The sequence below is a fragment of the Podarcis liolepis genome (assembly GCF_965112155.1).
Source record: "Podarcis liolepis genome assembly, chromosome: 10".
Taxonomy (NCBI): domain Eukaryota; kingdom Metazoa; phylum Chordata; class Lepidosauria; order Squamata; family Lacertidae; genus Podarcis; species Podarcis liolepis.
The window spans coordinates 46,343,088-46,371,086 of NC_139562.1; the positions used below are offsets into that span (position 1 = coordinate 46,343,088).

Consider the following 27,999-nt stretch of genomic DNA (forward strand, 5'->3'; position numbering starts at 1 on the left):
GTCGTCACCGGCGCCGCCGCCGCGGAAGCGCCGCAGGAGGCCTCTGGGTCACGTGGCCGGGGCTCCTTTCGCTTCCATCGGCCTCTTCTCGGCGTACTTAAAAAAGGGGGCGGGGAGAATGGAACGGGGAAGCGCGCGCGCCTCTCTCTCGTGACAGTCCAGCCCGGCTCGCCTCTCCCTCTCCGCGCTCCAGCTCCGCTGCAAGGATGGCGCGCGCCGCCGCCGCTGCTGCTTCTGCCTGGACTCTCCGTTTCCTGCTTTTGTCGTCGGCCCTCGCTTTGGCCTCCGCCCGGGCGCGGAAGCCCAATGTGGTGCTGATCCTGACCGACGACCAGGACACCTATCTGGGCGGAATGGTAACGCCGCGCCTCCCTTGGGAAGTGGTGGGCGGGGGCGGAGAGGGGGGGTGTTTGTGGATTGGGGGCCTGCGCACGCGGAAAAGAGGGGGGAGAGAGGGGTCTCTGCAGTGGGAGAGAAGAGGCCGAAGAGCCGAGACCCGGGAGGGAAATGGCTACGGCCGCCTTCGGAGAAGAAGGAGGCTTGCCCTTCTCCCAACCCTCGACGTAGCGTACGTGCCTGGAGGGGAGGGGAGCCTGCTTATCTCCTCGGTGCCAGAGGAGCCAACTCCTAGAGAGCTGAGGCTCCTTGGCCCCCCCCCAATAAAATATAAGAGGGGGCCGGGCCCCTCCAAAGTTGATGGGCATTCAAGTGGTGTGCATGCACTGCATCATGTGATCGGTTGTGCAGGGCGGGGCTTACCTGGGGTCTTACCCCACCCACAAAAAAATATTTTTTCAACCTCTTGGTGCCATCCAGTGCCTGATTTACGTATAAGCTAAACAAGCTATAGCTTAGGGCCTCACTCTCTTGGGGAGAGTGGACCTATTAGGTCCATAAATTACCATATAGCATATATTCAACACAAAAAAACAGCGACAATTCTTTGTTGACAAAGGGCAGCTGGACATATAGAGGGCCACGTTACCTTCAGTAGCTTAGGGCCTCATCAAACCTAAATCCGGCCCTGGTGCCATCCGATTAGAAGCCAGGCTAAGGCTGCGATCCTGTGCAGGCAGGCGTGAACTCCAGGGAACAAATTAAGTCATAGGGTTGCATTGGCAAGGCTGGAATGCCCAAGGAGCAGTTTGAATCCACTGGGGTGGGGGGTTAACCAAGGTGTGAAGGCCAATATAGCTTGGCTTTCTCATGCTTGTAAGAGAAGAAGCCCCACTATTCTGTAATGGGGAAGTGTGCCAGAAAGGCCCTTGGGTGTGAAGTAGTTCAGGAAAGGCCTGTTGCGTCTTTTGGCTCCAGAACTGGGGAGAATTGGTTGTGTGCATCTGATATGTGGTGCAGGATGGCCGACCTTTGGTTTTCCCTCCCACAAATGCCGAGAAAGAGGGGGCACGTGGTGGTTTACTAGAAGTTAATGTTGGGTGTGGCAGTGGAAGTACACAACTGGATCATCTCCATCGGAGAATCAACATGTTCAGGTTTTGCCTGCACATTCCTTATGGCCAGGTTGTGTAAACTGACCGTTCTCTTTGCCAATTAAGCTAATGCATTTATCATAGGTTGCATAAGAACACATTGTGAGCCTATTCAGTGAAACAGAATTTTGTACATTTGAGAAATGATCTGGGGTTTGTTTGTTTGTTTGTTTGTTTGTTTCCAATTATGGAAATGTGTTGAACAGGTAACAACAGTGTGTCACTTCCATTAGTGAAAGAGCACTGGGTGTTGGAATGTTCTTCCTTGTTGGAAGGATTCAGCAAGAACGTGAAGCAATACACTCCTTGGCCTTTTCTACATGGGCAAAGCTAACTTTTTGTTAGACTTGGCCTCAAAAATGGCCATCACTGTTTTCTTCTTCTGGTGCTTTCCCCATCAGACCACTAGGCACATTTTGGCTTTTAAGACAGTGCTGTGGGTGCCAGTCACAAAAGGGCTGCCATGTGGCATAACAAAATTTCTTCTGTTGATGGGGGGTGGGGGCGGGCAAAGCATAACTCAAAATAGAGGTGGGGCCATTTCTGCATCTCCTCCCCTCAGACAACCTCATACTTGCTGCAGGAAGTCACCTGTGTCCTGCTCGTTGTGATTGATTTCTCTCTCGCAACACTCACAATAATGCTCTTGCTATCTAATAACAGGGACCATTCCCCAGGTTCAAGAAGAATACACAAAATGGCCACACCATTGTCTCTACTGCATACTCACTGCACACATACAGCCCCCAAACACTTAAATCTCTCACACAGACTCATGTACTTCACGACCACAAACTTCACACAACCACAAACTTCTAAATTTTTGCCCACGTGAATTGCTCTCTTAGAGAGAGACAGGGCATACATGAACACACCCACATTGGGAAAGGCCCTTCACAGGTGGGCTATTTATAATTAAAAACAAACGAAGACACACACACACACAGAAGGGCCACAAACCTGGCATCCACAGGCAATCCCTTCAGAATAAGAGGGAGAGTATCTATGAGCTATGGAACCGTGTGCTTGTAGAAGTACTGTATTTTTCGCTCTGTAAGATGCACCAGACCATAAGACTCGCCTGCTGGCTGTCCTGGCTTCTTGCTTGGCCATGCGCAGCCTCTCCCGGGCAAGGGAAGCCTTCATCCCCTGCCCAGGAGAGGTTGCGCATGGCTAAGGCTCCCCCAAGAGCCACGCTCCCTTTAAAGAGCGCACAGTGTGTGTGTGTGGCTCTTGGGGGCTTTTCCCCGAGGAGGGAGAAGGGCAGCCTTTCTCCTTCCTCAGGGAAAAGCCCCCAAGAGCCGCACACACGCTCCATGCGGCTCTTTAAAGGGAGCGCTGAGCAGAGCCTCCCGCCTGCATTCACTCCATACGACGCACACGCATTTCCCATTACTTTTTAGGAAGGGAAAAGTGCCTCTTATAGAGCGAAAAATACGGTAATTGCTGGATTCTAGACTGAAGGGGCGGGGGCTTTTTAAAGAACTGGTAAGACGTTTAAGTTCCTACTCACTTGCTCATCACCTGCTCTTGGAAGGTTGTGGTCTCTCCTTCCTTGGAGGTTTTTAAGCAGAGGTTGGATGGCCATCTGTCATGGATGCTTTAGCTGAGATTCCTGCATTGCAGGGGGCTGGACTAGATGACCCTTGGGTCCCTTCTAACTCAACAGTTCTGTGATTCTATGCCCATCTGTGGTGCTTTGTTTTGCTTCCTTTTGGGAAAGAATACTGTTGAGGTTATTTAATTTGTTTGTTTTTATATTTTTATTCATTGTTGTAAGTAGCCTTGGCTATTTGGACAGACAAGTGTTTAGTAAATAAGGTACAGTATTGCTCATACTGTATTTAGCAATAAGTGCTGGTTTCCCTTTTAAGTTGCAAGCCTGAAAAGTTTCCTTTTAGTATAATAATAAATGAAACACTAACAGCTAGAATTTGTTTTGGTACTCTTGAAGTTGGTATTGGGTGTTAGCAATCATTGAAATTGGTTACTTAAGTAGCAAGTCCAGCATTGAAGTTATTTACTTAAGTAACAAGCCCCATTAAGTAACAAGTGCAGTCCTCTGTGTATTTAGTCAAAGTAAAGCCTACTGTGTTCAGTGGGGCTTATTCCCTTCTTGTGTGTTCAGGTTTGCAAGCATAAACACCTCAATCTTCCTGTGGAGTCATATTATAGTTGTAGGTCTTTACACGTATTTCCTTTCTTTCAGACACCGCTGAAAAAGACCAATGCTCTTATTGCAGAGATGGGGATAACCTTCTCAAATGCAGTAAGTACCAAATCAGGCTGTGCTGTTGAAAATACTGCCATTTTTACCGCTGAGTTTATTGTATCGTTCTCACAAGAAAACCTAAAAAGGGAAGAAGAAATGGACCCAAGGGATGAATCAACACATTGTTTATTAAAGGCATAGAGAGACCTGGCAGAACTGTTACCTTGGTGCTCCACTGTTTCTCCATGGTATATCATTCAGGTGGTGACTTTTGCTGTTTCTTAGATAGCAATTTTAAGTCAACTGGGAGTTAGAGCATCTTTCTTATGAAGAAGAGTCATTCGCAGACGGGGTTACCACCTGAGTGCAACAAAGTACAGAAAATGGCTGGTGATGCCACCTTAGTCTTCTCTGGTATTGCTCTATGTTTTCCATCTTTTGTTTTCAGCCAGAGGGACAGCATAATGTTTCCCAGAATCCCGGTTTGTTTTCTAGGTGGAAATGCAACAGCATTGCCATGTTAGGATCTCTGATTGCCATCTGTTTCAAAGTCTACTTGATCATCTTTACTTTAATGATGGACAACCTGTGTCTATATGCTAGAGCCCGCTTCCTGCTGTCAGGAATGGCTGTGGTGATACTTTGGCTATAAACAAAGGTTGATACCTGATTTGAGTCTTGGTCAGCTTTAGTTAGATTACTTTCAGTTTCTGCAGCCTGAAGATGTGCACAGGAGTCCAGAAGGGGTTGGGTCAGTTACTTGCATTATGAGTCTTGCGCTGCATGGCTGGTTTAAGGTGGCCAGCCCTGGGGTGGACTGGGTAGAAGAGACTGAATATCTCCCTAGGAGAGGTGTAATGACACTGAGTTTAAAGGAAGAGGTTGTTATGAAAAAGCCCTACCATTCTAGTCAACTACACTTTGACGCATCACATTCTGGGGCAGGATATTTCAGCGTGCATGGTGGCAACCCAATTCAAAGCTTTTCTGGGTCCATTTCAGTCTAACTCATAACGTGGTTTCTGGACTAAAACAGCTTTGATGACCCTGGTAGAAAATTTGCCCAGGAGCTCGTTGAAAAGTATCTTCCTTTTGATTTTGCTGGATTCCTCAGTGCCCATCAACCATGGTATCCTTTTCAACTGTTAGGCAGGTATGAGATTTGGAAGCAGATTTCTGGTGGTTCCCACCCTTTCGAGTGCAAAGGGGTGTGTGGATTGCTACTTGACATCTTGATGTTTGGCTTATGCTATATAACATCTACAAGAAACTGCCGTCTTGAATATATCAATGATACGGTAGTCTAACATGGGGCTGTCCTTGAAAAGCCTTCTCAGTAAGTGAGGCCAAAGGGCTGATGAAACAATCAACTATTCAAATGATTGCTTTTTATGAGGCTGCTGTATGCTATCTTGGGTAATTTAGAAATTAAGTTGAAGAGGCAGGAAATTTATTGCTCTTACAGCTAGGCAAGTAACCATTTATTTGCTCCCTGCCAATAAGATACAGGTCTTTCTAATTTGCTTGCAGGTTAGTTTCAGATGAATAGTGTAAAGATTTTAAGGGATTTGCATACTAAACATTTTATAGACAGAAATCTTGAATGTTATTAATTATATTGTAGATATTTCTGACAACATGCAACTTATTTTCTCCCCATGTTCTTTCATCTTCTTCAGTATGTGCCCAGTGCATTGTGCTGTCCCAGTAGAGCAAGCATCTTGACAGGAAAATATCCACACAACCACCATGTTGTCAATAACACACTGGAGGGAAACTGCAGTAGCAAATCCTGGCAGAAGATTCAGGAACCATTTACCTTTCCTGCCATCCTCAAGTCCATGTGCGGCTACCAGACGTTCTTTGCTGGGAAATACTTGAACGAGGTACAGTTTTGTGTGTACTGTGCATATATATCTTGCATGAACGATCAGTCTTAAAATGCTTGTGCGTGTATCGAGACTTTACTAAAAAAACCTCCAAAGTAGCAGTTTGTGTGAAAGGGAGGTTAGGATATGCAGTGAGCAGGAGTAGTTTAAGTATAGTAAAGCTGACTTTTATTGCATACAGATGTCTGCTCTGAAACATTGGCATTACAGCTCCCACATGGAAGCACTCTTAGGTGGCTGTTTCACCAGAATTGCCTTTTTCCAAGCAAATGGATCTGCTTTTAGTGGTAAAGCTCTGTGATAGAGCTGGTGCCATCTAGCACGGTGTGATCAGGCACAGTTAGTGTGTCATGTACAAGATCTACAAGAGCCAGTGTAATAAATTGAAGGCCCTCTTGCAACTAAACAAAGGCTGGGTTGCTGCGTTAGCCACCTGTGGTGCCACAAGACTTCTTCCCCCCTCTTCACTCTTTGTGTGCCCCCACCAAACTTTCTAGAGCAGTTTTGTCCTGGAATGAAGGAAGAAGAGAGGAAGTCTTGTCGCACAGGCTGAAGTCCTTATACTAATGGGACACAACCCATTTTCTGTAGGAGTGAACTTGCAACCGTAAGCAATCCCTTCCCATGCCCTTGTTTAAAACCCATGAGTCCCAGGATAAGATGAATCTGGAACCCTGCTCAGGTCCTCTGGCAATAGCCATCCGTAGGTTAGACCAGCCTTTCTCAACCTTGAGTCCACATATGTTGTTGGACTACAGCTCCCATCTTCTCTGACCCCTCATCCTGATAGCTAGGGATGATGGGTGTTGTAGTCCAACAACTTCTGGCGACCCAAGGTTGAGAAAGGCTGGGTCAGGCGAAGGCTTTCTGGTTGGGATAATTATAATACTAATGACTTGCTTAATGTTGGATTCTTTTCATTTGCAGTATGGAGCAGAAGATGCAGGAGGAATCGGTCATGTTCCTCCTGGATGGAGTTTTTGGTATGCATTGGTAAGTGTCTGTTAAATATCTACAGTTCGCTTTATATGTTTTACCATCGTATAATATGCCAAGCTCTTAATTCTTGAAACTGAAACGATGGGGGCCCTTCAGAAATAAAAATAATTAACACGGAACCTTGCAGCCTTTAGCATTGGCCTTTTATTCCTGCCATCATTCTAGCAGACCATCTGCATACCTGTACTTCGTAATACAGTGCTTCAGGTTAAGTACTTAATTCGTTCCGGAGGTCCATTCTTAACCTGAAACTGTTCTTAACCTGAAGCACCACTTTAGCTAATGGGGCCTCCTGCTGCCACTGCGCCGCCGGAGCACGATTTCTGTTCTCATCCTGAAGCAAAGTTCTTAACCTGAAGCAGTGGCGTAGCGTGGGGGGTGCAGGGGGGGCCGGCCGCACCGGGCGCAACATCTGGGGGTTAGGGGGCGCAAATCCATGGGTTAGGGGGCGCAAATTACTTGCCTTGCCCTAGGTGCTGACAACCCACGCTACGCCACTGACCTGAAGCACTATTTCTGGGTTAGCGAAGTCTGTAACCTGAAGCGTATGTAACCTGAGGTACCACTGTATTAAGGAGTTTAGAAGAAGAAGAAGAAACACTAACCCTGAATCAATCACTGCAGTAGAATTCCCAGAAGAGGAGTCATAGCATGGTGGCCACTAGTGGGAGTTTAACAGAGAAAGTTCTCTCAACTCCAATGCCATGTTAGCCACAAACTCACCAGGTAGCCTTAGGCATGCCATGATTTTCCCTCTCAGCCCCTCCATGTGCAATATAGGCCTAGTTCTGTTGTACAGAGTTGCAAGATTACTGAGAAGGTATGTGAAGCATTTTAAGCCCTGCACCATGAGATTCTTTATTTATTTATTACCAGTGTGTTAGTTTGGTAAGTCTTACTGGGATTTAAATTTATCTCATTGTGACTGGGGACAAGTAACATTCTAACAACAAACCCCTTGGATGTCTCCTTTTGAATATATAAAGTGGCTTTTGTTTTCTTCCGCAGGAAAAAAATTCCAAGTATTATAATTACACACTTTCAGTAAATGGAAAAGCACGGAGGCATGGTGAGAACTACAGCGTTGATTACCTGACAGATGTACTGGTAAGGATTTCTCAGCAATTAGGTGTTTAGCAAGATGAATTCTTGCTTGTTTCCAAGACTATATCGGGTTGAACTCCTAGTATAATTTTGAAGCAAAGGTAAAATCCTGAGTGTAAATGAACACTGGGTGTCCTACAGCACAAAGGATTTAAATGTACCTTAAATGTACTTTCTAGAAAGGCACCAAAACTGCCCAGCTATAACACAGGTGGTTGTTTTTAATTGATAACTGTGAGGTAATAGAAAATTTTATATATATTTTTAAAAAATAAAAAATTGTAAGCCTTGTTAGGTTTAATTGTCATTCAGTTATTTTGGTCAACCATTTTGAACCCAGGACAAGTCCTCAAACTAGTTATGCCCCAGTAACCAGTTTGTTAATAGCTACCAGGATGACAGTTGAAAAAGCAAGAGAAGGTTGAAATGCAGAGCTGTGATAATAAGATTAAATTATAATGAGATTAAAGGTCACAGTTAAACGGGATGACCAACCTGTGTTACAAAGATGATTTTATTTTTAGCAATGCTCAAAAACATGTGCACTAAATGTTTTTACAATACCAAACCCTTCGTGTTCCATGCTACGGTCTTTGGGATTGGGGTGTGGTTCAGTTGCAGAGCACATTTTACATAGGAAAGATTCCATATTTAATCTTCAGCATCTCCATGTAGTTGCTGGGAGAGATCCCCGTCTGAAATCCCGGAGGGCTGCTGCCAGTGATCTGTTGTTGTTTAGTCGTTTAGTCGTGTCCGACTCTTTGTGACCCCGTGGACCAGAGCACGCCAGGCACTCCTGTCTTCCACTGCCTCCCGCAGTTTGGTCAAACTCATGCTGGTAGCTTCGAGAACACTATCCAACCATCTCGTCCTCTGTCGTCCCCTTCTCCTTGTGCCCTCAATCTTTCCCAACATGAGGGTCTTTTCCAGGGAGCCTTCTCTTCTCATGAGGTGACCAAAGTATTGGAGCCTCAGCTTCACAATCTGTCCTTCCAGTGAGCACTCAGGGCTGATTTCCTTAAGAATGGATAGGTTTGATCTTCTTGCAGTCCATGGGACTCTCAAGAGTCTCCTCCAGCACCGTAATTCAAAAGCATCAATTCTTTGGCGATCAGCCTTCTTTATGGTCCAGCTCTCACTTCCATACATCACTACTGCCAGTGATAGAATCATAGAATTGTAGAGCTGAAAGGGATTCCAAGGCTCATTAGTCCAGTTCCCTGCAATGCAGGACTGCAGAGTAGGCAATACAGTCCAACATGGACCAATGGTCTGACTATTGGTATAAGGCAACTTCCTAAAATAATAGCAATGCATTGTTGGACAAGAATGGCTGCCCATAGTGGGATAGCATAAGTTTGAAGCAATGGTGTTTTATCAGATTTTCCTCCTTTTTGTGTCTGGACACTAGCATGGCATCACATGTTAGACCTAAAGAACTCTGGTACTTACTTTGATAAAATAAGAAATAAATATGCCCTGCCTCTCACATAGAATTTAACTTCTGCTCAAAGGAAAATTCAAAAGAAAGGAACAGTTGAAATACATGTACCGGTAACTCTTCCAGTGCAACAGGGATTTGTAATTTTGGAGACTCTAGAGAGAATCTGTATCTGATAACTTGGACAGCATTAAAATAGAATTAAAAAGGTACCTGACCATTAGGTCCAGTCATGACTGACTCTGGGGTTGCGGTGCTCATCTTGCTTTATTGGCCAAGGGAGCCGGCGTACAGCTTCCGGGTCATGTGGCCAGCATGACTAAGCCGCTTCTGGTGAACCAGAGCAGCGCACGGAAACGCCGTTTACCTTCCTGCCAGAGTGCTACCTATTTTTCTACTTGCACTTCGACGTGCTTTTGAACTGCTAGGTTGGCAGGAGAAAATAGAATTAGTTAACAATTTTTTTTGGTTTTCAGGCCAACATGTCCTTGGATTTTCTGGAATATAAATCCAACTTCGAGCCGTTCTTCATGATGATAGCAACTCCTGCACCCCACTCACCTTGGATAGCTGCTCCTCAGTACAAGAAAAGCTTTCAGAATGTCAGTGCTCCAAGAAACAGTAATTTCAATATCCATGGAAAGGTATGGATTATCTACTACAAACGTGTTAATTAGCGATTACTAGATATAATGAATTAATCTTCATTTGAGCTTTTAAAACAGCTGATCACCATGAGAATCTGTCATGAGAACCTGCCATGTGGTCAAGGCATAAAAGTACACAGGTGGAAGTTGTGGGTCTACAGGGGGTGAACTTGATTTCTCTACAAAATACAGAAATTTTTGGCAAGTGTGATGAGTGTTTAGGCTAAGTCAGCTCCTCTGCCGTTCGTAATTTTGTTTAGTTTCCTGTTTGTATCCTTCAATATGTGCAGCCCTTATATCGCCTCTAAATGTGTGAATCGTACTCTTGTGATTAGTTGTCTGTTCTTTGGAAATGAGCTTAGTTGTTGTTGTTTTAACAAGTGTCTATAGGGTTGGCACTATTTAAAATCAATAGGTCCTTTTCAGTCTTCTGACTCAAGATGAAAGTATTCAAGCATCCCCTATTTGCCTTTCTAACTTATAATGAAACTCTGCCAGAATACAGTGGTGCCCCGCAAGACGAATGCGTTTTCCATTTTGGAGGTGCTTCGCAAAACGAATCTCCTATGGGCTTTGCAAGACGAAAATGTATTGCGGGTTCCTGTGGTCCCCCCCCCCCTTTTTCTAAGCCGCTAAGCCGCTTATCAGCTGAGCCGCTAAGCCGCTAATAGCGCTAATCCGCTAATCCGTCAATGGGCTTGCTTCGCAAGACGAAAAAACCGCTAGACGAAGAGAATCACAGAACGGATTTTCGTCTTGCGAGGCACCACTGTAGTTGCCATTTCTAATGGAGCTTCAGAGAGTGCTTTAGTGACCAATCAGCCTACACACACAGAGAGAGGGGGGGGGGGGATTTAAGCATCTAGATCTTCAGAATCTGACGTTGTTGCATCTGTGGCTTGAAGATTGCTAAGTAGTGGTCTCAGGAATTTATATCAATAAAATGGTGCCTAGGAGTACTGTGTTCACAGTGGTGAATGTATAGTCAGCACCGATCTAATGCAGCTAAGATTCTAACTCCCACTTCTGTTACATTACTCATCAAAGTGCCTTAAAACTATTTGTCCTTCAGTTGCTGTTGCTGCATAGGCTCCTATCTTGAACAGGCTGTGTTCTACTGTATAGTACAGTGCGTTGGAACGTGGTTAGGCAAGCAATGACGCACAGTTCTTTTCAAAAAATAGTCATTCACATTGTCAACCCAGATTAGACTGGAGCTATTTGTGCTGTTTCTGAGTAAAGGTGAAGGCCATGCAGCTCTCAGCCTCATTGGATGAGAATTATGAAGGAGATTTCATCAGCGCTTACTGTTATCTGTTTTTCTACTTCTCCAGTTCAAGGTCCTGTTTGTTTTTTAAAGTCTGAACAATCTCTCAAACGTTCTCGTTCCTCCTTGTGGCCCAAGAGCATCTTGTGCTCTGGCAGTATGTTTTCATTAAAGCAAAACCTTGTTAGATTCCATTTTAGGAGAAGCTTGCGTACATAGCAATAGGAAACTGACTGCAGAGTCCATGAATAGAGTCATCTGTTAATGGAAAAGGATAAGAGGCTATGTTTGCCTATTTCCCCCTCTCCCAGCTGCCCCAGCGCTCCTTGAAAATTGGCTCCAGAAAGTTGGGGGACCCTCCAGAACAGGGTGAAAGGTGGTATCTGGCTGCACGGGGAAGGATGAATTGTCAAAAATCACTTTCCTTTCTCTTCTGTTAGCAGACCTATCCAATCGAACAAAAATCTTTCCATGAGCACAAAGGCACCAAATGGATTATATCCCGTATCATTTTGGAAAATTGTGCTGCTAACGTTATATTGGTTTCTAACGAAATTATTACAAAATAATTAACCAGTGAGCTTGATCAAATGCCAAATATGACACCATCTTTATAAGACAAAAGTTCCCTGAAATTTATGGCACCAAGAAAGCTAAAAGGAAATAGTTCCAACTGTTAAGACTACAATCCTATATCCACTTATCAATGAGTAAGCGCCATTGAACTCAATCAGATTTACTTCAGAGTAGACATGGATAGGATTGTACATGTTATCTGAACTGGAATAGTTTGGGTTTTTTGTGTCTGTCATTCCAAATCCCAGTGACTTGAGGTGGGTAAAATGTTGATCACAAACTGAAAATTATGTCGGTTAAACCCAACCTTGGTCCATCCTATCAAAAGGCAATCCAGGTAAAATAATATCATTGTTGGCTTTTAAACTGAATCTTAGTTTGTTCCCTTTTTTATATGCTTTAAATTGTTCTTCACCCTAAGTCTTTGGCATGAGGCGGTGGGTAAATCTAAAGTAACAAATGTTGATAATATGTTTTATAGGACAAACATTGGCTCATCAGGCAAGCAAAGACACCAATGACTAATTCATCAATACAATTTCTAGATGACGCTTTTAGGAAAAGGTAGGAAACGTATACTAATATTTTTTTGAATGGGATTTCTTGCAAAACTGAAACGGAGCACACTATACACACACACACACACACACACACACACACATATATATATATATATATATATATATATATATATATGTAGTTATCTTTGAAAATCTATATGATATATTCTTGCTTTGGGTTATGAAATAAACTGCAGTTGGCCGAAGAAGGTTTGGTTACACGAATGTCACATCTGCCTCTCCACCTTTTCCTCACCAAAGATTCCTTTAAACAGCTGGTGTCTTTACATACCTTCTGTACCAGAGAACAGCTGTTGCTTTTAAGTAGCTGCTGAAAGGGATAAGCAGAAGTGACTGGTGACCATTGAAGGTGGCGAAGCAGAGAAAGAGATAGCTTAAAGACATGGAACACAGGCACATTCACACCTGGCTAATCTCACCTGACGCTGAAATATGCTCTCATGTTACACTGGCATGCGCTCAGCCCTTCTCTCTTGTTGCTGGCATGCACTCACATACACTCGACTCCTACCCTCTTCTCTCGTATATTTCTCAAACATGTGATCAAAGGGAGGGAGGAAGAAAGACAGCCTGGGAAGGAAGAAATTGTTTCTAATGTTTGGTGTTTTATTATGGTTTTTATATGTGCTGGAAGCTGCCCTGAGTGGCTGGGGAAACCCAGCCAGATGGGTGGATTATTATTATTATTATGCTTTGCGAAAAAGGAAACCCCTATCTCATTGATTAGCACAGTAATCAGAGGGTCTGTTGATGAGGGCAGAGCGGGGAGAAAGTTTCCTTTCCCCATGAGCAGATAGGAATGTTTCTCTGCTGTGTGTTGAGAGATGAAGCTCCTATCACATAGCACAGTTAAGAAGGCATAGCCACCTCTTAACCATTAGTGAGCGAGCAGCTGGGATCAGGAATAGTCCCCTATATGTAATGGTCCTTTGTGCCACAGATCCACAGTCAACACCTTCCCTTGTTGGGGGTGGAAGCTGTGCTTGTGTGCATTGCTCCTCTAAATGGCTGCAGCGCTTGTGAGTCAAGAGAGCCTTAAGTAAAAACGCCAAGCAGAGAAGGGATTTCTCCCTTGCTAAGGCCTCTCTCAGCGGCTCCCTGTGGCCACTTCTGATCTTCTTCACATGCTTGCCTGAGAGTGTCTTGTGGGTCCACGTGTGCACCCAGGCAATGGCTCAATGGTCAAAGAATGTTAAGACGCTGCTAAAAGTGGGTTGGTTGTGAATAATGGTTATGGATACTTAACTTTCATGCAAATTACTGTTTTGGAGGGCTGTGATTGGCTAGGTATTGAAAGTCCTCTAAAAAGGAGGCTAAGAGGGAATCATTGGTTCATATTAGCCTTACTGAAGGGTATCTTTTCAATGGGTAGTGCTTTTAATATATATTTTTTCTGGAGAGGGTGGGGTTGTGCCACCTGGGGCAAAATGCATGCACAGCACATCAGGTTTCACTTTCTGTTGACCAGAATAGATTTCAGAGAACAGGGGGCAGAAAAAGAGGTAGTGAATTAGTTATGTGTGCAGATGCGAGAGACAAAAAAAACACTTTCTCTCTCTGGCTCTTAAGGGGTTGCTTCCTTTTCTGCCCATTGCAACCAGCTGCCTCTGGAATAAGCCAAACTTGCAGTGAGCTGTTAAATAGTACCTAAGTACCCAGCTGATGCTTTCACACCCCTCCCAAAGTTGTGAGTCTTGCAGAATTTTCAAACACTTGCTTGAATTTGCATCCCATGAAAATGGTGGTTCTCATTATCAAACAAACTAGATCAAGGTATTGATAGATACAGGACCTTTTTAGAATAGAAAACAGGAGGGCTTTAAAATTTAAAAATATATAAGAAAGTCTGCTTTGAGTTATGAAACTCATACTCCACTTCACATTTGCATGCTCATACCCTCATACATTTAACACACTTAAACTTTCCTGTTTGCTTGCAGATGGCAGACACTTCTGTCAGTGGATGATCTGATTGAAAAACTGGTGAAGAGGCTGGAATCTCATGCAGAGTTGGATAATACATACATTTTTTACACTTCAGACAATGGCTTTCATACAGGTGGATGTGTTTTAGTTATATATAAATATATTTAAAGGCTGTAAACTTTTATGCATGCATTTGAAACTGCTTCAGATAAGTGGGAGAAGTGATGCAAATTTGTGGCTTTGGAAACGATTGGCATCCAAACATCTTAGACCTATGTTCTCTCTTTGTGGTCACTTCCTGGAATTTAGCTCTAAGCTAAAAACAATATAGGGGTGACCGAAAATAAAGCGTTTCCCTAATGAATAAATGCAGACCAGCTGGGGATTGAACAAACAACAAGAGGGATAAAGCAGAAGTGGCTAAACTGTGACCCACCAAATATTATTAGACTCAAACTTTTACCAGCCTCAGCCAGCATGGTCAATAGTCAGAGAAGGTAGGAGTTGTATTCTATCAACATCTAGAAGACCAAAGATTAGCCCCTCCCTGGGATAAAATTACAAAAGCTGTCAATGCCAATATATAGAATTTCTGTTCTGCATGTTCCTTAGGTCAGTTTTCATTGCCTATTGACAAACGACAGCTCTACGAGTTTGACATTAAAGTTCCACTGTTGGTGCGAGGACCAGGAATCAAACCCAACCAAACGAACAAGGTAAAGTTACACTTACAATAAGTGCAAATACCTGCGACTATGTTGTTTGAAAGCAGCCTGGTTCCAGAATATTCATTGTGTGAACTGGGAAAAGAATTAAGTATGAGTGACATTGGAAAGAGAGAAAATGTTGAGAAGCGGAAACAGAATATGCAAAGAGAAGTGAGTGGTAAAGCCTGCAGTTGTGTAGAATGGAATAGTCAAAAACCTACGAAGAAGAAACCTACTGCTTCTGAATCGGACTTGCAAAGAAGCAACAGCAGCTACAGGCCTGTGTGATTTAACATTGTGTGTGTGTTGAGTTGTTACAAAGCTTCTTGCCTAGGCATTGGCAGTTCTTAGTCACACGAGGGACTGGATAAATTTGGTTGTTTACTGGCCTTCTCTAAATATTATGTTGCAACTCAATCAATCAATCTTTATTATGGTCCAGAGACCCAACAAATCGTTACAAAGCAATGCACAATTCAGACAGCCTACCTCCAGGTTAAACAAGCATTTTGTTCAGACTTAAAGATAGGGATCATTGACAGGGAGGTCATGGCAGTCGTGGCTGGTGTAAAGAAGTTGCATGATTACCTCTATGGCCACCACTTCACAATAATGGCGTCATTAGTGGTAGCATCAACTATGTTGCAACTAGATAAAGGGTGTGAAAAGTATTCTAATGACGTCTAGAAAACTGGAAGATGGACCAGGACTCACCCTAGAGATGGCGCTTCGTTGCTTCTCCAGACACCCTTTTAAACATGTGTTCACATTAAATAAATAACTGGTCCCAAATCATAGATTAGCACAGTTGGCCATGAGGTAACACATTAATAAAAATAATAGTCAGGGTGTGTATATTAGAATGTGGACACCTTTCATGTTTTCCCCTCTGTCTTCCTTTTTGCTCTTTTGTCTTGCTTATGGAATGCAGTGGGATGGAAGTTCTTAGAAGTTATCGTGCAAGATTAGAGGGGAGAATATGAGGGATGGCTCGGATAAGAATTAGTTATTACACAGAAATGATCATTGTATTTTCTTGTACCCTTTTTGTTGTAAAGTAAATGTTAATAACAAATAATTGCCATTTAATAGCAGAAGGCAGGTATCAACTATAGTCCTAGCTTTAAATGGAAGATGTTCTGAGTTGGCAGCTCAGTCAGTGCATGCAGAAAGCTGGCAGGAGGAAATGGCAAGTACTGTTTAAACTGCTTACCCAGAGCTTTAGCAATACGTTCCCCCAGCTTTTCAGAGCACAGTGGAAGTCTGTTTATGTGACAGAAGCAAGTGTAGACTAACATGCTTGCACCAATATGCTTGGACCCTGAAAACGTGCATGTTTCCACTTGGACCATAATAGGAAAATCAATAATATTTTTTTATGTTTCCTTCTAGATGCTTGTGGCAAACGTTGATTTGGGTCCTACTATTTTAGATATTGCAGGCTATGATCTAAATAAAACACAGATGGATGGGATGTCACTACTACCACTACTGGTAAGTACATTGGTGGGGTTATTATTATTAGGTATTCTGGTAACTGCTCTAAACATTGTTCTTCAGTGATTGTTCTTCCACTCTAGATTATGATGTTCAGCAGTCGTAATCTCCTCTACCTTGTAGGTATTTTCACACATCCCTTGCTGTTGGTATTGGTAGGAGTGATAGCTTCAGTGGTAGAGCACAGAATTTGAACCCAGGATCTTCTGTATGCAGACACCCACTAAAACGGAAGGATCAGGCAGCATGTGATGTGAAAGAACAGTGTCTGAGAGGCATAGAATAGCTGATATCGAGCTAGATGGACAAAAAAGTAATACAACCTGGTGTAAAGCAAATCAGAGTGTATATTTATTGAACACAACCAAATTTACTGATTAAACATATTGTGAAATAATTTGAGTACTGATGCAGCTTGCCTGTATCTTTTTTTTATTAAAAAATGTCTTTATTTTTCTTGGGTTACAAATTGCACACATCATCTCTATTTTCATATCATAAAGTCCTTTCTGCAGATCAGTTGTATTCGATGTGAAACATTGTTGTATACAGTGCAAGGTTGTTTCTAGTAGCAAAAAAAGGGAAACAAAGCAAAACGCTTTGTGATAAGTTCCAGAGGAGCTAAAAGAAAAGAACGGTGCATGTTTATAACATGCAAACTTAGCATAGCACAGGCATAGGCAAATTCGGCCCTCCAGATATTTTAGGACTACAATTCCCATCATCCTTGACCACTGGTCCTGTTAGCTAGGGATGATGGGAGTTGTAGGCCAAAAACATCTGAAGGGCCGAGTTTACCTATGCCTGGCATAGCATCTCTGAGCTCTGTAGTTGTACCTCACACATTTGTGCCATTTTTATTTTGAATCTGGTGGAGAGCACCTAGTGCATTTAGGGGACACTTTAGCAGTGTGAAACTTCATATAAATTATTTCTCAGCGGTTCTTCAATCTCTAACATCAGATACTGAAGATGACGTCAGCTTTCAGTCATGAAACTATAGAGTGCAAGGACTGAGGCCTTCTTCATGTTTATACTTAGTCTCTGCTGCTGCTACAAGTTTCAGGCTTAGTCTCCACAGTCCAGAAGGCTAAAAGCTTTTTGTTTTATGACGCTTCCATTCTACTCGGTCTGACCCACACAGTTGTTGACATTTGCTTTATTTTAGAGAGGAGATGCAAATGTGACCTGGAGATCAGATGTTTTGGTTGAGTACCAAGGAGAAGGACACAACAGTAGTGATCCTACCTGCCCTGCCCTTGGACCTGGTGTCACCGTACGTAGTTCTGTTTTCTTCCATTTTCTTTTAGAATCCTTACCTGAAGAATGTTGAGAAGCATGGGGTCGCCGAGGGTTTGTGTGGAAAGATTAGGAGTGGCATCTTGTACATGGGCCCCCAAAAAGGAGGAGTTTAAAGGCAAATTTGCAAGTTGCATCTAGGACAGTCTGTGGGCTGGGTCTTAACATACGTCGCTGTCCGCTGTCAGTGCTCTGTATTGTTCATGTTTAACAATGGGCGTGTGCCGCATTGTAACAGAACTTTTGTTTTTATAGCATTGTTTTCCAGATTGTGTCTGTGAAGATGCATACAACAATACATATGCATGTGTAAGAACACTCTCTTCTTCATGGGATCTGCAGTACTGTGAATTCGATGATCGTGAGGTAATTGTTCTGTTTTTTGGGTTGTTTTTTATTTTTATTTTTGCAGTACCATGTTAACTTCAACTCCTGATGTATTTATTCTGTGCAGATGGGAATAACAGTTCTAGGAGTTATTTATGCAAATCCCAGAACCTGGTTAACCAAGTAGGTTAAATTTAGTGTGATCAGCTATTTCCCATTTGACCTGAAAGCTCCCTCACCAGACAGCTGGTTCAGATATCTATATTTAATCATCCTGTTCATTTTGGGTTTGTAACTTTCGTTTCAGTTATGCAGTTAGCAAGACTCCCGGGGCTGCTTCTGACCCCAAACGACAATTCTAACTCGTTAAATACTTAGGTGAACTTTGACAAAGGGAATCACAACCCACTCCTGTAAGAATTTATCCCTGTGTCAGTAAAATGCAATGCAGGAAGCAACCGTTAGTAGGGGTATATAATTTTGCGGTTCGAATCGCCGTGACAGGGTGAGCTCCCGATGCTCTGTTCTGGCTCCTGCCAACCTAGCAGTTTGAAAGCACACCGGTGCAAGTAGATAAATAGGTACTGCTGCGGTGGGAAGGTAAACGGCATTTCCATGCGCTCTGGTTTCCGTCACAGTGTTCCACTGCGCCAGAAGCGATTTAGTTATGCTGGCCACATGGCCTGGAAAGCTGTCTGTGGACAAATGCCGGCTCCCTTGCCCTGAAAGATGAGTGCCACAACCCCAGTTGCCTTTGACTGGACTTAAACGTCCAGGGGTCCTTTACCTTTTTTACCTTTACCTATAATCTTGCTAGTCCAGCACTTACCTTCTGTCTTCTGAAGCAAACTCAGTGTCGGCTCAAGAACTCTGAAAGTTTTCCTTTACAAGCAGAATCTTGCAATGAAAAGATACGTAGAGAAAGCTGTGTAAGTTTAGCCAAATGAAGCCGGTAGAGAGATGTGTAAGGAATATGACAGCACTGCATGACAGAGAATTGCCATCTTGCCAGCAGGTCACAGCTTAAGAGAATATCAGTTTTAATAGAATACTGTTATTCTGTGTTGTCATTATGAAAGTAGTTCTCTTCCTACACTTCTACAGCAATCAATCCCTTATTCCCTCTTCTGACTGTCACTCTCAGTTTCTAGTTAGATTCTTCAGAGGGAAGACCCTCTGTTCTTATTTCTCAACCCATTATTTATATATATATATATATATATATATATATATATGCTTTCGTAGATTTTCACGGGTACAGGAATGCAGGTTTTGGTGTCTTCGGGTGTCTTCCCGTGTAAGAGTTGGGGTGTCTAGGCGACGTTTCGACGAGGTCTCACTCGTCATCTTCAGGCTGGTGCTTTCGGCTTCTTGTTACTGGAACAGAGCAGGATCTCAGTGTTTGAGTTCCTATAAATACTGTTGAGGGGGTGTGGTGTATAGCCTCCAACGTTCTGGGCAGAGGGGAAGTTCCCAGGTTAGTGTGCCTTTTCTTCTTTTGTTCCTTAATTACTTGAGGGATATCTTGAGTGATTTCTTGAGTGATATTCTGAGTACCACTTAGGTGGGTCATTAAGTGTGGATTAGTAGCTAAAGCTTTCGTGTCTTGACCTCTTGAGCTTGTGAAGAGTTTTTCTGAGAAGATGGCTGTACTGCACTTAGTTGTGCTCTGGCTTGGCTTCGTGTATAGGGGCGAGCTGTGGTTTTGTGCCCTGTGCCAGCCAGATCTGCGTAGGGATTGCAGGGGGGTGCAGCATCCGGAGGTGCCACTGTGGTTTGGCTACTGGATGGTGTCTGTAATTTATCTGTGGAGAGGGTCTGGGTTTGGGTCTGGTGTGGTTGATTGGTGATGGCGTTCTGTGTGCCTGTGGTTCTGGTGTCGGTTTTTGTGGGGAGGGCTAATTTCCAGATGTCTGGCAGGCGGGACGTGTCGTCACGCTTGTTCATGTTGTGAGGGTGTTTCTCTATCTCGATGGCTTCCATGATTATTCTCTTGTGGTGATGTTCCATGTTAAAGAGCAATTTGGAATCTGCAAAATTAATTTCGTGTCCTGTTTCTTTCATGTGTTGGAAAAGAGAGGAAGTTTTTTCTTCTTTTTTGACGGCATTCTTGTGTTCTGCGATACGTGCATTTATTCGTCTGTTTGTTTGTCCAATGTACGTGGCTGGGCAGACTTTGCAGGGTATTTCATAGACCCCTTGGTTTTCCAACTGGATTTTATCTTTGGGGTTTCTGAGGATATTGGCTATTTTTTGGTTGGTGCAAAAGGCTGTTTTGATATTGTGTTTATGGAGGATTTTGCTAATTTTATCTGTAGTGCCCTTGATATAAGGAAGGAGGGCCATGCCATTGTTTTCTTCTGTGTCTTGGTTTTTGGGGGGTGTTTCTTTTTGGATTAGCTTCGTAACCCTGTTTTGCTGGTATCCATTGGCGATTAATACATTTGAGAGATTCTGTAACTCAGTTGTCAAGTGGTCTTTGTCAGCCAGGCGTTTGGTTCTGGAGATGAGAGTCTTGGCTACGGAGTTTATTTGTGCAGGGTGGTGGTGTGATTGTGCATGTAAGTAGCGGTTGGTACAGCCATCTTCTCAGAAAAACTCTTCACAAGCTCAAGAGGTCAAGACACGAAAGCTTTAGCTACTAATCCACACTTAATGACCCACCTAAGTGGTACTCAGAATATCACTCAAGAAATCACTCAAGATATCCCTCAAGTAATTAAGGAACAAAAGAAGAAAAGGCACACTAACCTGGGAACTTCCCCTCTGCCCAGAACGTTGGAGGCTATACACCACACCCCCTCAACAGTATTTATAGGAACTCAAACACTGAGATCCTGCTCTGTTCCAGTAACAAGAAGCCGAAAGCACCAGCCTGAAGATGACGAGTGAGACCTCGTCGAAACGTCGCCTAGACACCCCAACTCTTACACGGGAAGACACCCGAAGACACCAAAACCTGCATATATATATATATATATATATATATATATATATATATATATATATATATATTTGCTTTCGTAGATTTTCACGGGTACAGGAATGCAGGTTTTGGTGTCTTCGGGTGTCTTCCCGTGTAAGAGTTGGGGTGTCTAGGCGACGTTTCGACGAGGTCTCACTCGTCATCTTCAGGCTGGTGCTTTCGGCTTCTTGTTACTGGAACAGAGCAGGATCTCAGTGTTTGAGTTCCTATAAATACTGTTGAGGGGGTGTGGTATATAGCCTCCAACGTTCTGGGCAGAGGGGAAGTTCCCAGGTTAGTGTGTCCTTTCTTCTTTTGTTCCTTAATTACTTGAGGGATATCTTGAGTGATTTCTTGAGTGATATTCTGAGTACCACTTAGGTGGGTCATTAAGTGTGGATTAGTTGCTAAAGCTTTCGTGTCTTGACCTCTTGAGCTTGTGAAGAGTTTTTCTGAGAAGATGGCTGTACTGCACTTAGTTGTGCTCTGGCTTGGCTTCGTGTATAGGGGCGAGCTGTGGTTTTGTGCCCTGTGCCAGCCAGATCTGTGTAGGGATTGCAGAGGGGTGCAGCATCCGGAGGTGCCACTATGGTTTGGCTACTGGATGGAGTCTGTAATTTATCTGTGGAGAGGGTCTGGGTTTGGGTCTGGTGTGGTTGATTGGTGATGGCGTTCTGTGTGCCTCTGGTTCTGGTGTCGGTTTTTGTGGGGAGGGCTAATTTCCAGATGTCTGGCAGGCGGGACGTGTCGTCACGCTTGTTCATGTTGTGGGGGTGTTTCTCTATCTCGATGGCTTCCATGATTATTCTCTTGTGGTGATGTTCCATGTTAAAGAGCAATTTGGAATCTGCAAAATTAATTTCGTGTCCTGTTTCTTTCATGTGTTGGAAAAGAGAGGAGGTTTTTTCTTCTTTTTTGACGGCATTATATATCCCCCATCCTAGTGGACATGGTTATATTTTCAGTTGCTTTTAGTATAAGTTCCTATAACATTGGTGCAGAAGTTTAGTATTTTCTTTTGTGCAGAGCAATCACACACCAGGTAACTGTGTAATGGCTAGAAATGGGTTTTTGGCATGTTACTCTTACTGCATTGGCAGTGAATACTGCTCTGTTTGGCTTTAAAGAGGCAGTAATTTTAATACTAGGAGAAAAGAGACTTGCATGCATAGCCTGCTCTGGATTGTACCCTCAGCTGTATCTCACTGCTGGAGTGAGCAAACATTGGGTAAGGTGCTGTTTGCTACATGCCGCAAAGGATGTACGAAAAACAAGGCTGGGGCCGAACATGAGAGTACAGTTCTTGTTCTAACAGGTGCGGCTCTAGCAGTAGTTGTTAATGACGAATGTAAAACCTAAGGTTTGATGAACCGGTAGCATCGTAAACTGAAACGAGGCAGGCAGCTTGAACACTGAGGAGGGAACACAGGTCTGTAAAAAGATCCGGGACAATTGGCTTTGAGAGGATTTTAGTGACCTACCTCTCCCTTTAGAAGCGAAATTTAAATCCCATTAGTAAGATGTTGGCTGCATGAACACTTGCTCGTGAAGCGACATCTGTCACCCCATAGATCATCGGGGTTGATTCAGCTGACCTGGCAGGCTAGGCAGGTGTCCCCCTCCCTCCCTCCCCGCCCCATGTGCGTCCCTCCCAAAGCTTGCGCGCTTAGTGGAAGAGGGCGGCCATCTCACTTGACAGCGCCTCCCAGTTATCGTGAGGGTGATCCACGATGAGTGGTGAAACTAGAAGACGATGAGAAAGAGATTTGGTTTCTGCTTACTGTCGCACAAACCAAGCTGAGGTTCAGATGTATTGCTCCCACAAAAGGAGCTACAGGATGGGATCGACAAATGGATTGATCTATGTGGCATCTACAGTGGTACCTCGGGTTAAGAATTTAATTCGTTCTGGAGGTCTGTTCTTAACCTGAAACTGTTCTTAACCTGAGGTACCACTTTAGCTAATGGGGCCTCCTGCTGCTGCGTGATTTCTGTTCTCATCCTGAAGCAAAGTTCTTAACGTGAGGTACTATTTCTGCGTTTGCAGAGTCTGTAACCTGAAGCGTCTGTAACCCGAGGTACCACTGTAATAGACCATGTTAAGATGTAATAGCAATCTTCATCGTAGTATCTCTGGCTATAAATCCTTAGTTCCATATTATTTAGCATGTCGTATCTTTTTTTTTTTTTTAATGCAGGTGTTTGTCGAAGTTTACAATTTGACTGCAGACCCACACCAGATTACCAACATAGCAAAAACAATAGATCAAGAAATTTTAGAAAAGATGAACTATAGGCTAATGATGTTGCAGTCCTGTTCTGGAGCAACTTGCCGCACACCAGGGGTCTTTGATCCAGGGTAAGTCTGCACTTAGTGACCTATTTCAGTCATTATATAACTTTGCAACTGTTTTTGAACAGTTCAGGCACATAGACCTTCCCTCTTGGTCTTTGAGTTACTGTAAGTAAAATTTAGTTACAAGGTTTTAAATCGGAATTCTTCCAAGTGATGCAAGTCTTTTTAATAGTGAAGGCTATCCAACAAAGGAACATCACCCTGCAGTGAGGCGTGAAGGCTGATCCCCGAAAGGCCCTTTCCACCTGGGCTAGGGGGCCTGGCCCATACTTGCCAGTTCCACTAAAGAGGCTCCTCATGAGGCTGGAGGAACATCACCCGGCTAATGCTTTATTGATTTAATATGCTGTAAACCACTTTGCCTGTGGGTTAAACTGCAGAGCCTAGGACTTGCTGATCAGAAGGTCGGTGGTTCAAATCCCCGCGATGGGGTGAGCTCCCGTTGCTCAGTCCCTGCTCCCACCAACCTAGCAGTTTGAAAGCACATCAAAGTGCAAGTAGATAAATAGGTACCGCTCCAGCGGGAAGGTAAACGGCGTTCACCAGAAGCGGCTTAGTCATGCTGGCCACATGACCCAGAAGCTGTACGCTGGCTCCCTCGGCCAATAACGTGAGATGAGCGCCGCAACCCCAGAGTCGGCCATGACTGGACCTAATGGTCAGGGGTCCCTTTACCTTTACCTTAAACCACTTTGAGATTTTTATTAAAAATATAAAGCACTAAAAAATTATATGCACACATCCATCCTGAGACCTGAATACTAAGATCATTTATCTTGAATAAAAGGTTTCTCATTTTTCCTCCCCGTACTTGCACCCAACCTGATTCTCTAGAGAGGATTGGGGGGGGGGGCTGCGGGGGAAGGAGGTTTTCCTTGGTCCAAGCCACAGGCTTTAAAAGAAACCGCTTATCTGGGCCTAACCATGAAGTCTTTAAAGCTTATATATAACAAACCCCTTGCTGCAGCTTGCTTGTTAGCAGCTGCTTCAAACACTTTTGAGCTTGGAACTAAACAACAGAAACAGTTGCTTCTTTGAAAATACTGTGTTCAACTAAACGCAGCATCTGTATAGCCGCCATTCATTTTAATGGAGTACGGGGTTCTTGCATGCATGTAATGTAACTAATACAGCAGAGGTTTCTCTCGAGGAAAAGATTAGCAAGAGATTCTGTAACACATATAGAATGCTGATATTTTTAAAAACTGTAAATACCAGACTTGACTTGAAAGGACTTGTTTTCCCCTCCTCCTCTCCCAAACTCACCCCTTTCCCTGCAGATACAAGTTCAACCCACACCTGATGTTCAGCAATCATGGGACTCAGGCTCGCAGACTTTTTACACGGTCCCTGTAGCTGCAGTGACTAGCCTGTTTTGTTAACATTTCTTCAAAGTGACTGCAGAATATCTGCTGAATCCACTATGACTACATCTGAAAGGCATGATTGGCGGACTCTGTTTGGAGAAGATGACCTCCCCAGTTGGTTATTTTGTGCAATACGTGCTAACAGACATGATTGGTCTAGTTCCCTCAAAATCTGATTACCACATCAATCTGAAAATGGCATCCTGAAGTACAATGTTGACTTGTGGCCAGGAATCTCAATTTGTTTGGTGTTATGTGAAAGACCTCAGGTGGCAACTGTGTTAACTGCTTACCTTTGAGAGCTGGTCCTGATGTAAGTTTTTTTGGGGAGGGGGAGCAGGGTCATCCTGGGCCTGCCCTGTAGGCAGAGGTTATATATTGCCTCCCTACAGCACTACCGGCTAAGCTTTTTAAGAAGATGCATCATGCTTCTGGGTTGTGTTTAGAAGTCTAGTCAAGTTTTAACCAGGGAGGTTGCCATTGTTTTTCTTCTCAGCCTTTCAGGACTCGTCTGGAATTGCTGGTTAGAATGTATGTGCCTGTTAGATTGTCTCAATATGTATTAATCAACTCTCTTTTCAGATCAGAACTTGGGTAAACCACTAAATGGAGAGAGGACCCCCCCCCCAAAAAAAGATAGAAAATGCGCTGAATATGCCATTTATTTTGTATGGGAGCCACTAATTTAAGAGTGATATTTTAATTGGAAAGTGTGCATTCTCAAAAATACAATAGAATCTGACGTCCCAATGTAGCAATATATACAGAGGAGAGTATTTCCAGTGCCTCATCTGAGAAAGTTGCTTTAGGATATAATGCTTACTGTGTTAGCCCTTTATGCCAGAAAACTGCAAGTCGTATTTATTTGATGCCCAGAATTGACGCTTCTTATTCTCGATTGGCCTATGCCTGTGAAATATATTGTTAGCACTTGTTGAACGTTTGGCCCTATTTTTATTTAATATTAAGCCGATCAGACTATTTTGCTAGCTATTATCGACATTTGCTTGAATACCAGACCAGTTCTCTTCAGTTGGCTGACTTATCACCCAAAGGGCATATCTCCTTAAACACTTGGGCAACACAACGCCCCCAAACAGTTTTGTCCCAATCGTATCCACTTAACAATAGATAGAAGCAACAAATCTAAATGGACCTCTTTTATAAGAATGGCCTAGTTGGACATATGCTGTGTCAGATGATAAAGGCTGAGGTCACATAAAGAGCAGCAGGGTCAAGGAGGAATAAGGTGAGAAGGTGGCTTGAGTCATCCTGGAAGTGGCGGGGGGGGGGAGAGCATGAAAGGAAATTGCTTCAGAGATTCAGGCTGTTGCTCCAGCCAATTTAAACACCTCTGAAAACCAGCAGGGGGGGCATTGCTCATCAACTTCAATGATTTAAATCAGAGCTAGAAACATGTCAGTTCTGCTGCAGTTAAATATATTCCGTGTTTTTATTTTCTGTTTGTCATACATAACATTGAGAAAGATTACTCTTGTCTCCCGTCTGCATTTAATACCTCTAGCTAGAGTGGATCAGAAGGAGTTCCAACATATTTTAGTAGCAAGCTCCTATACCATATTAAGGTTGACTTCCAATATATTCATTTGTAATATTCTGTTTGTGTGGACTTGAGAGTAGGGGTGGGAGCCTGTAATCACCTTGAGGTGGTTGGACTCCCAATTCCCATCAGTCCCAGCCATCACATTCATCAGTCGGGAATGATGGAAGTTCAGTGGTATCTGGCAGGCCACCGGTTTGCCACCCCTGACTTTAAGAAACATTTAAGAGTTAAGGTGTTTTACTTGGTATGAGCAGATTCTGTACTGCATGTCTTAAACAATGTTCATGCTATCGAAACTAACCATACAGAATGAGTGCAACAACTTAGTAGTAGTTTGGTATATTTAATACTATGAAATTCACCAGTTGATTCCTCACAAGGCACTTATGAACCAGGTAATATACAATAGCAATTCAGGAAGAAACTTGGGATCTTGTAAAACATAGAATGGAAAGATTTTACTTGTTTTGTTATTTCTTTAGGTTCTTACTATGATTTTCTTTCAGAACAGTGAGCTTGCATCTCAAAATGTCTTAAATGTGTTAACTTCTAACTATCCTATCCAAAGCTGCATACCTTCTGTTAAAAAGCAAACAAACCACAACTTGTGCAATTGATTTTAGTTCACGCAAACTGGACTTTCCCTTTTCCTCCACCTGCAGATCCCTATACAACCCCAAAATTTGCTCTGGGTGGGGATTGGGGGAGCTTTGGGGGTGTCAGGGAGAGGCAGTCCGATCATGTCTCAATGCACAATGTTGGCATGGGAGAAACAGGCTGCTTTGAATTTGATGCCAAGTGGAATCATAAGAATGAAAGGACCACTAGAAACCTACTTTTAACCAGTCTTTGCGCCTAAGCATTTACCTAAAAGTACACAGCCCCACACACAAATCTAATCACTTCTTTCTGTAAGATTCTAGCTATTGTTGTCTGTTTGCACTTTATGATGAAGACGCTGTCGTCCAACTGTTGGATACCAACAGAGGCCTTACACAGTATTAGTTTTAAAGAAAACGTGACGGTAACATTCACATTGCTAAACTGAGAGCTGCTTGGCAGTGATGTGGGAGCAAACTATGCAGTAGAAAATGAATCTGCCTGGCAAGCCAATTTGCACACAGTTACTCATGACATTGCATAGCTGCTATATATTGTGAGCAGCAGCCCAGTGTTGACTGGTGGAGTTTTAATTAGATTTTTTTTTTCCACAGCTCACCTCTCTTGTGCAGAGAAAAAACAACTTCTAGCTCAATTAACAGAACCTATCAATTTTTTTCAGGGCTCGTTAACATTTCACAGCACTGCCCTATCATCTCAGAAGTTTCTTCTAAAAAAACAACTCTTGGCCAAAATGCAAGTTCATTTAAAAGGCAAGTTATTCTGGAAGGCTGTCTGTTCATATGTAACTCACCAAATAGACAGTCACTGCATGTAATTGCTAGGGTTTTACAAGTGCTTGTACTAAGTAGGTCTTTTTTTGTACTTAGGCCCCACACCACCAAATCCATCCTGATCAGTACAAAACAAAAACAAAAAAACCTCTAGTAAAATGTTGTTTATAATGCTGCTCAAAACCATGGCATTTTCTGTTCAGTTTTCCTTTAAGTGTTGCTGTATGACAACTATGTATGCTAGTTTTCTTACTCATGAATCATAGCAATTTTTTTAGAAAGTGCCCTTTGAATGACCCTGTATTATTGCTGCACTTTTCAGTAATTAAATTTATGTACAACAAAAATAATTGTTTGTGATGAACTGAAATTAAAGGCACACACATCTGAA

At 43.2% G+C, this 27,999-nt stretch overlaps 1 protein-coding gene across 1 annotated transcript; it reads left to right on the forward strand.

The window, feature by feature from the left end:
* The first annotated feature begins 5 nt into the window (after positions 1–5).
* Positions 6–27,999, forward strand: GNS (glucosamine (N-acetyl)-6-sulfatase). Its single transcript, XM_083463596.1, has 14 exons — positions 6–356; positions 3,700–3,759; positions 5,382–5,588; positions 6,519–6,584; positions 7,599–7,697; positions 9,612–9,779; positions 12,107–12,189; positions 14,147–14,265; positions 14,745–14,848; positions 16,232–16,333; positions 17,505–17,612; positions 17,891–18,001; positions 23,126–23,286; positions 24,564–27,999. The coding sequence occupies exons 1-14, from the start codon at positions 207–209 to the stop codon at positions 24,637–24,639; spliced, it is 1,614 nt and encodes a 537-aa protein (XP_083319722.1). The 5' UTR covers positions 6–206; the 3' UTR covers positions 24,640–27,999.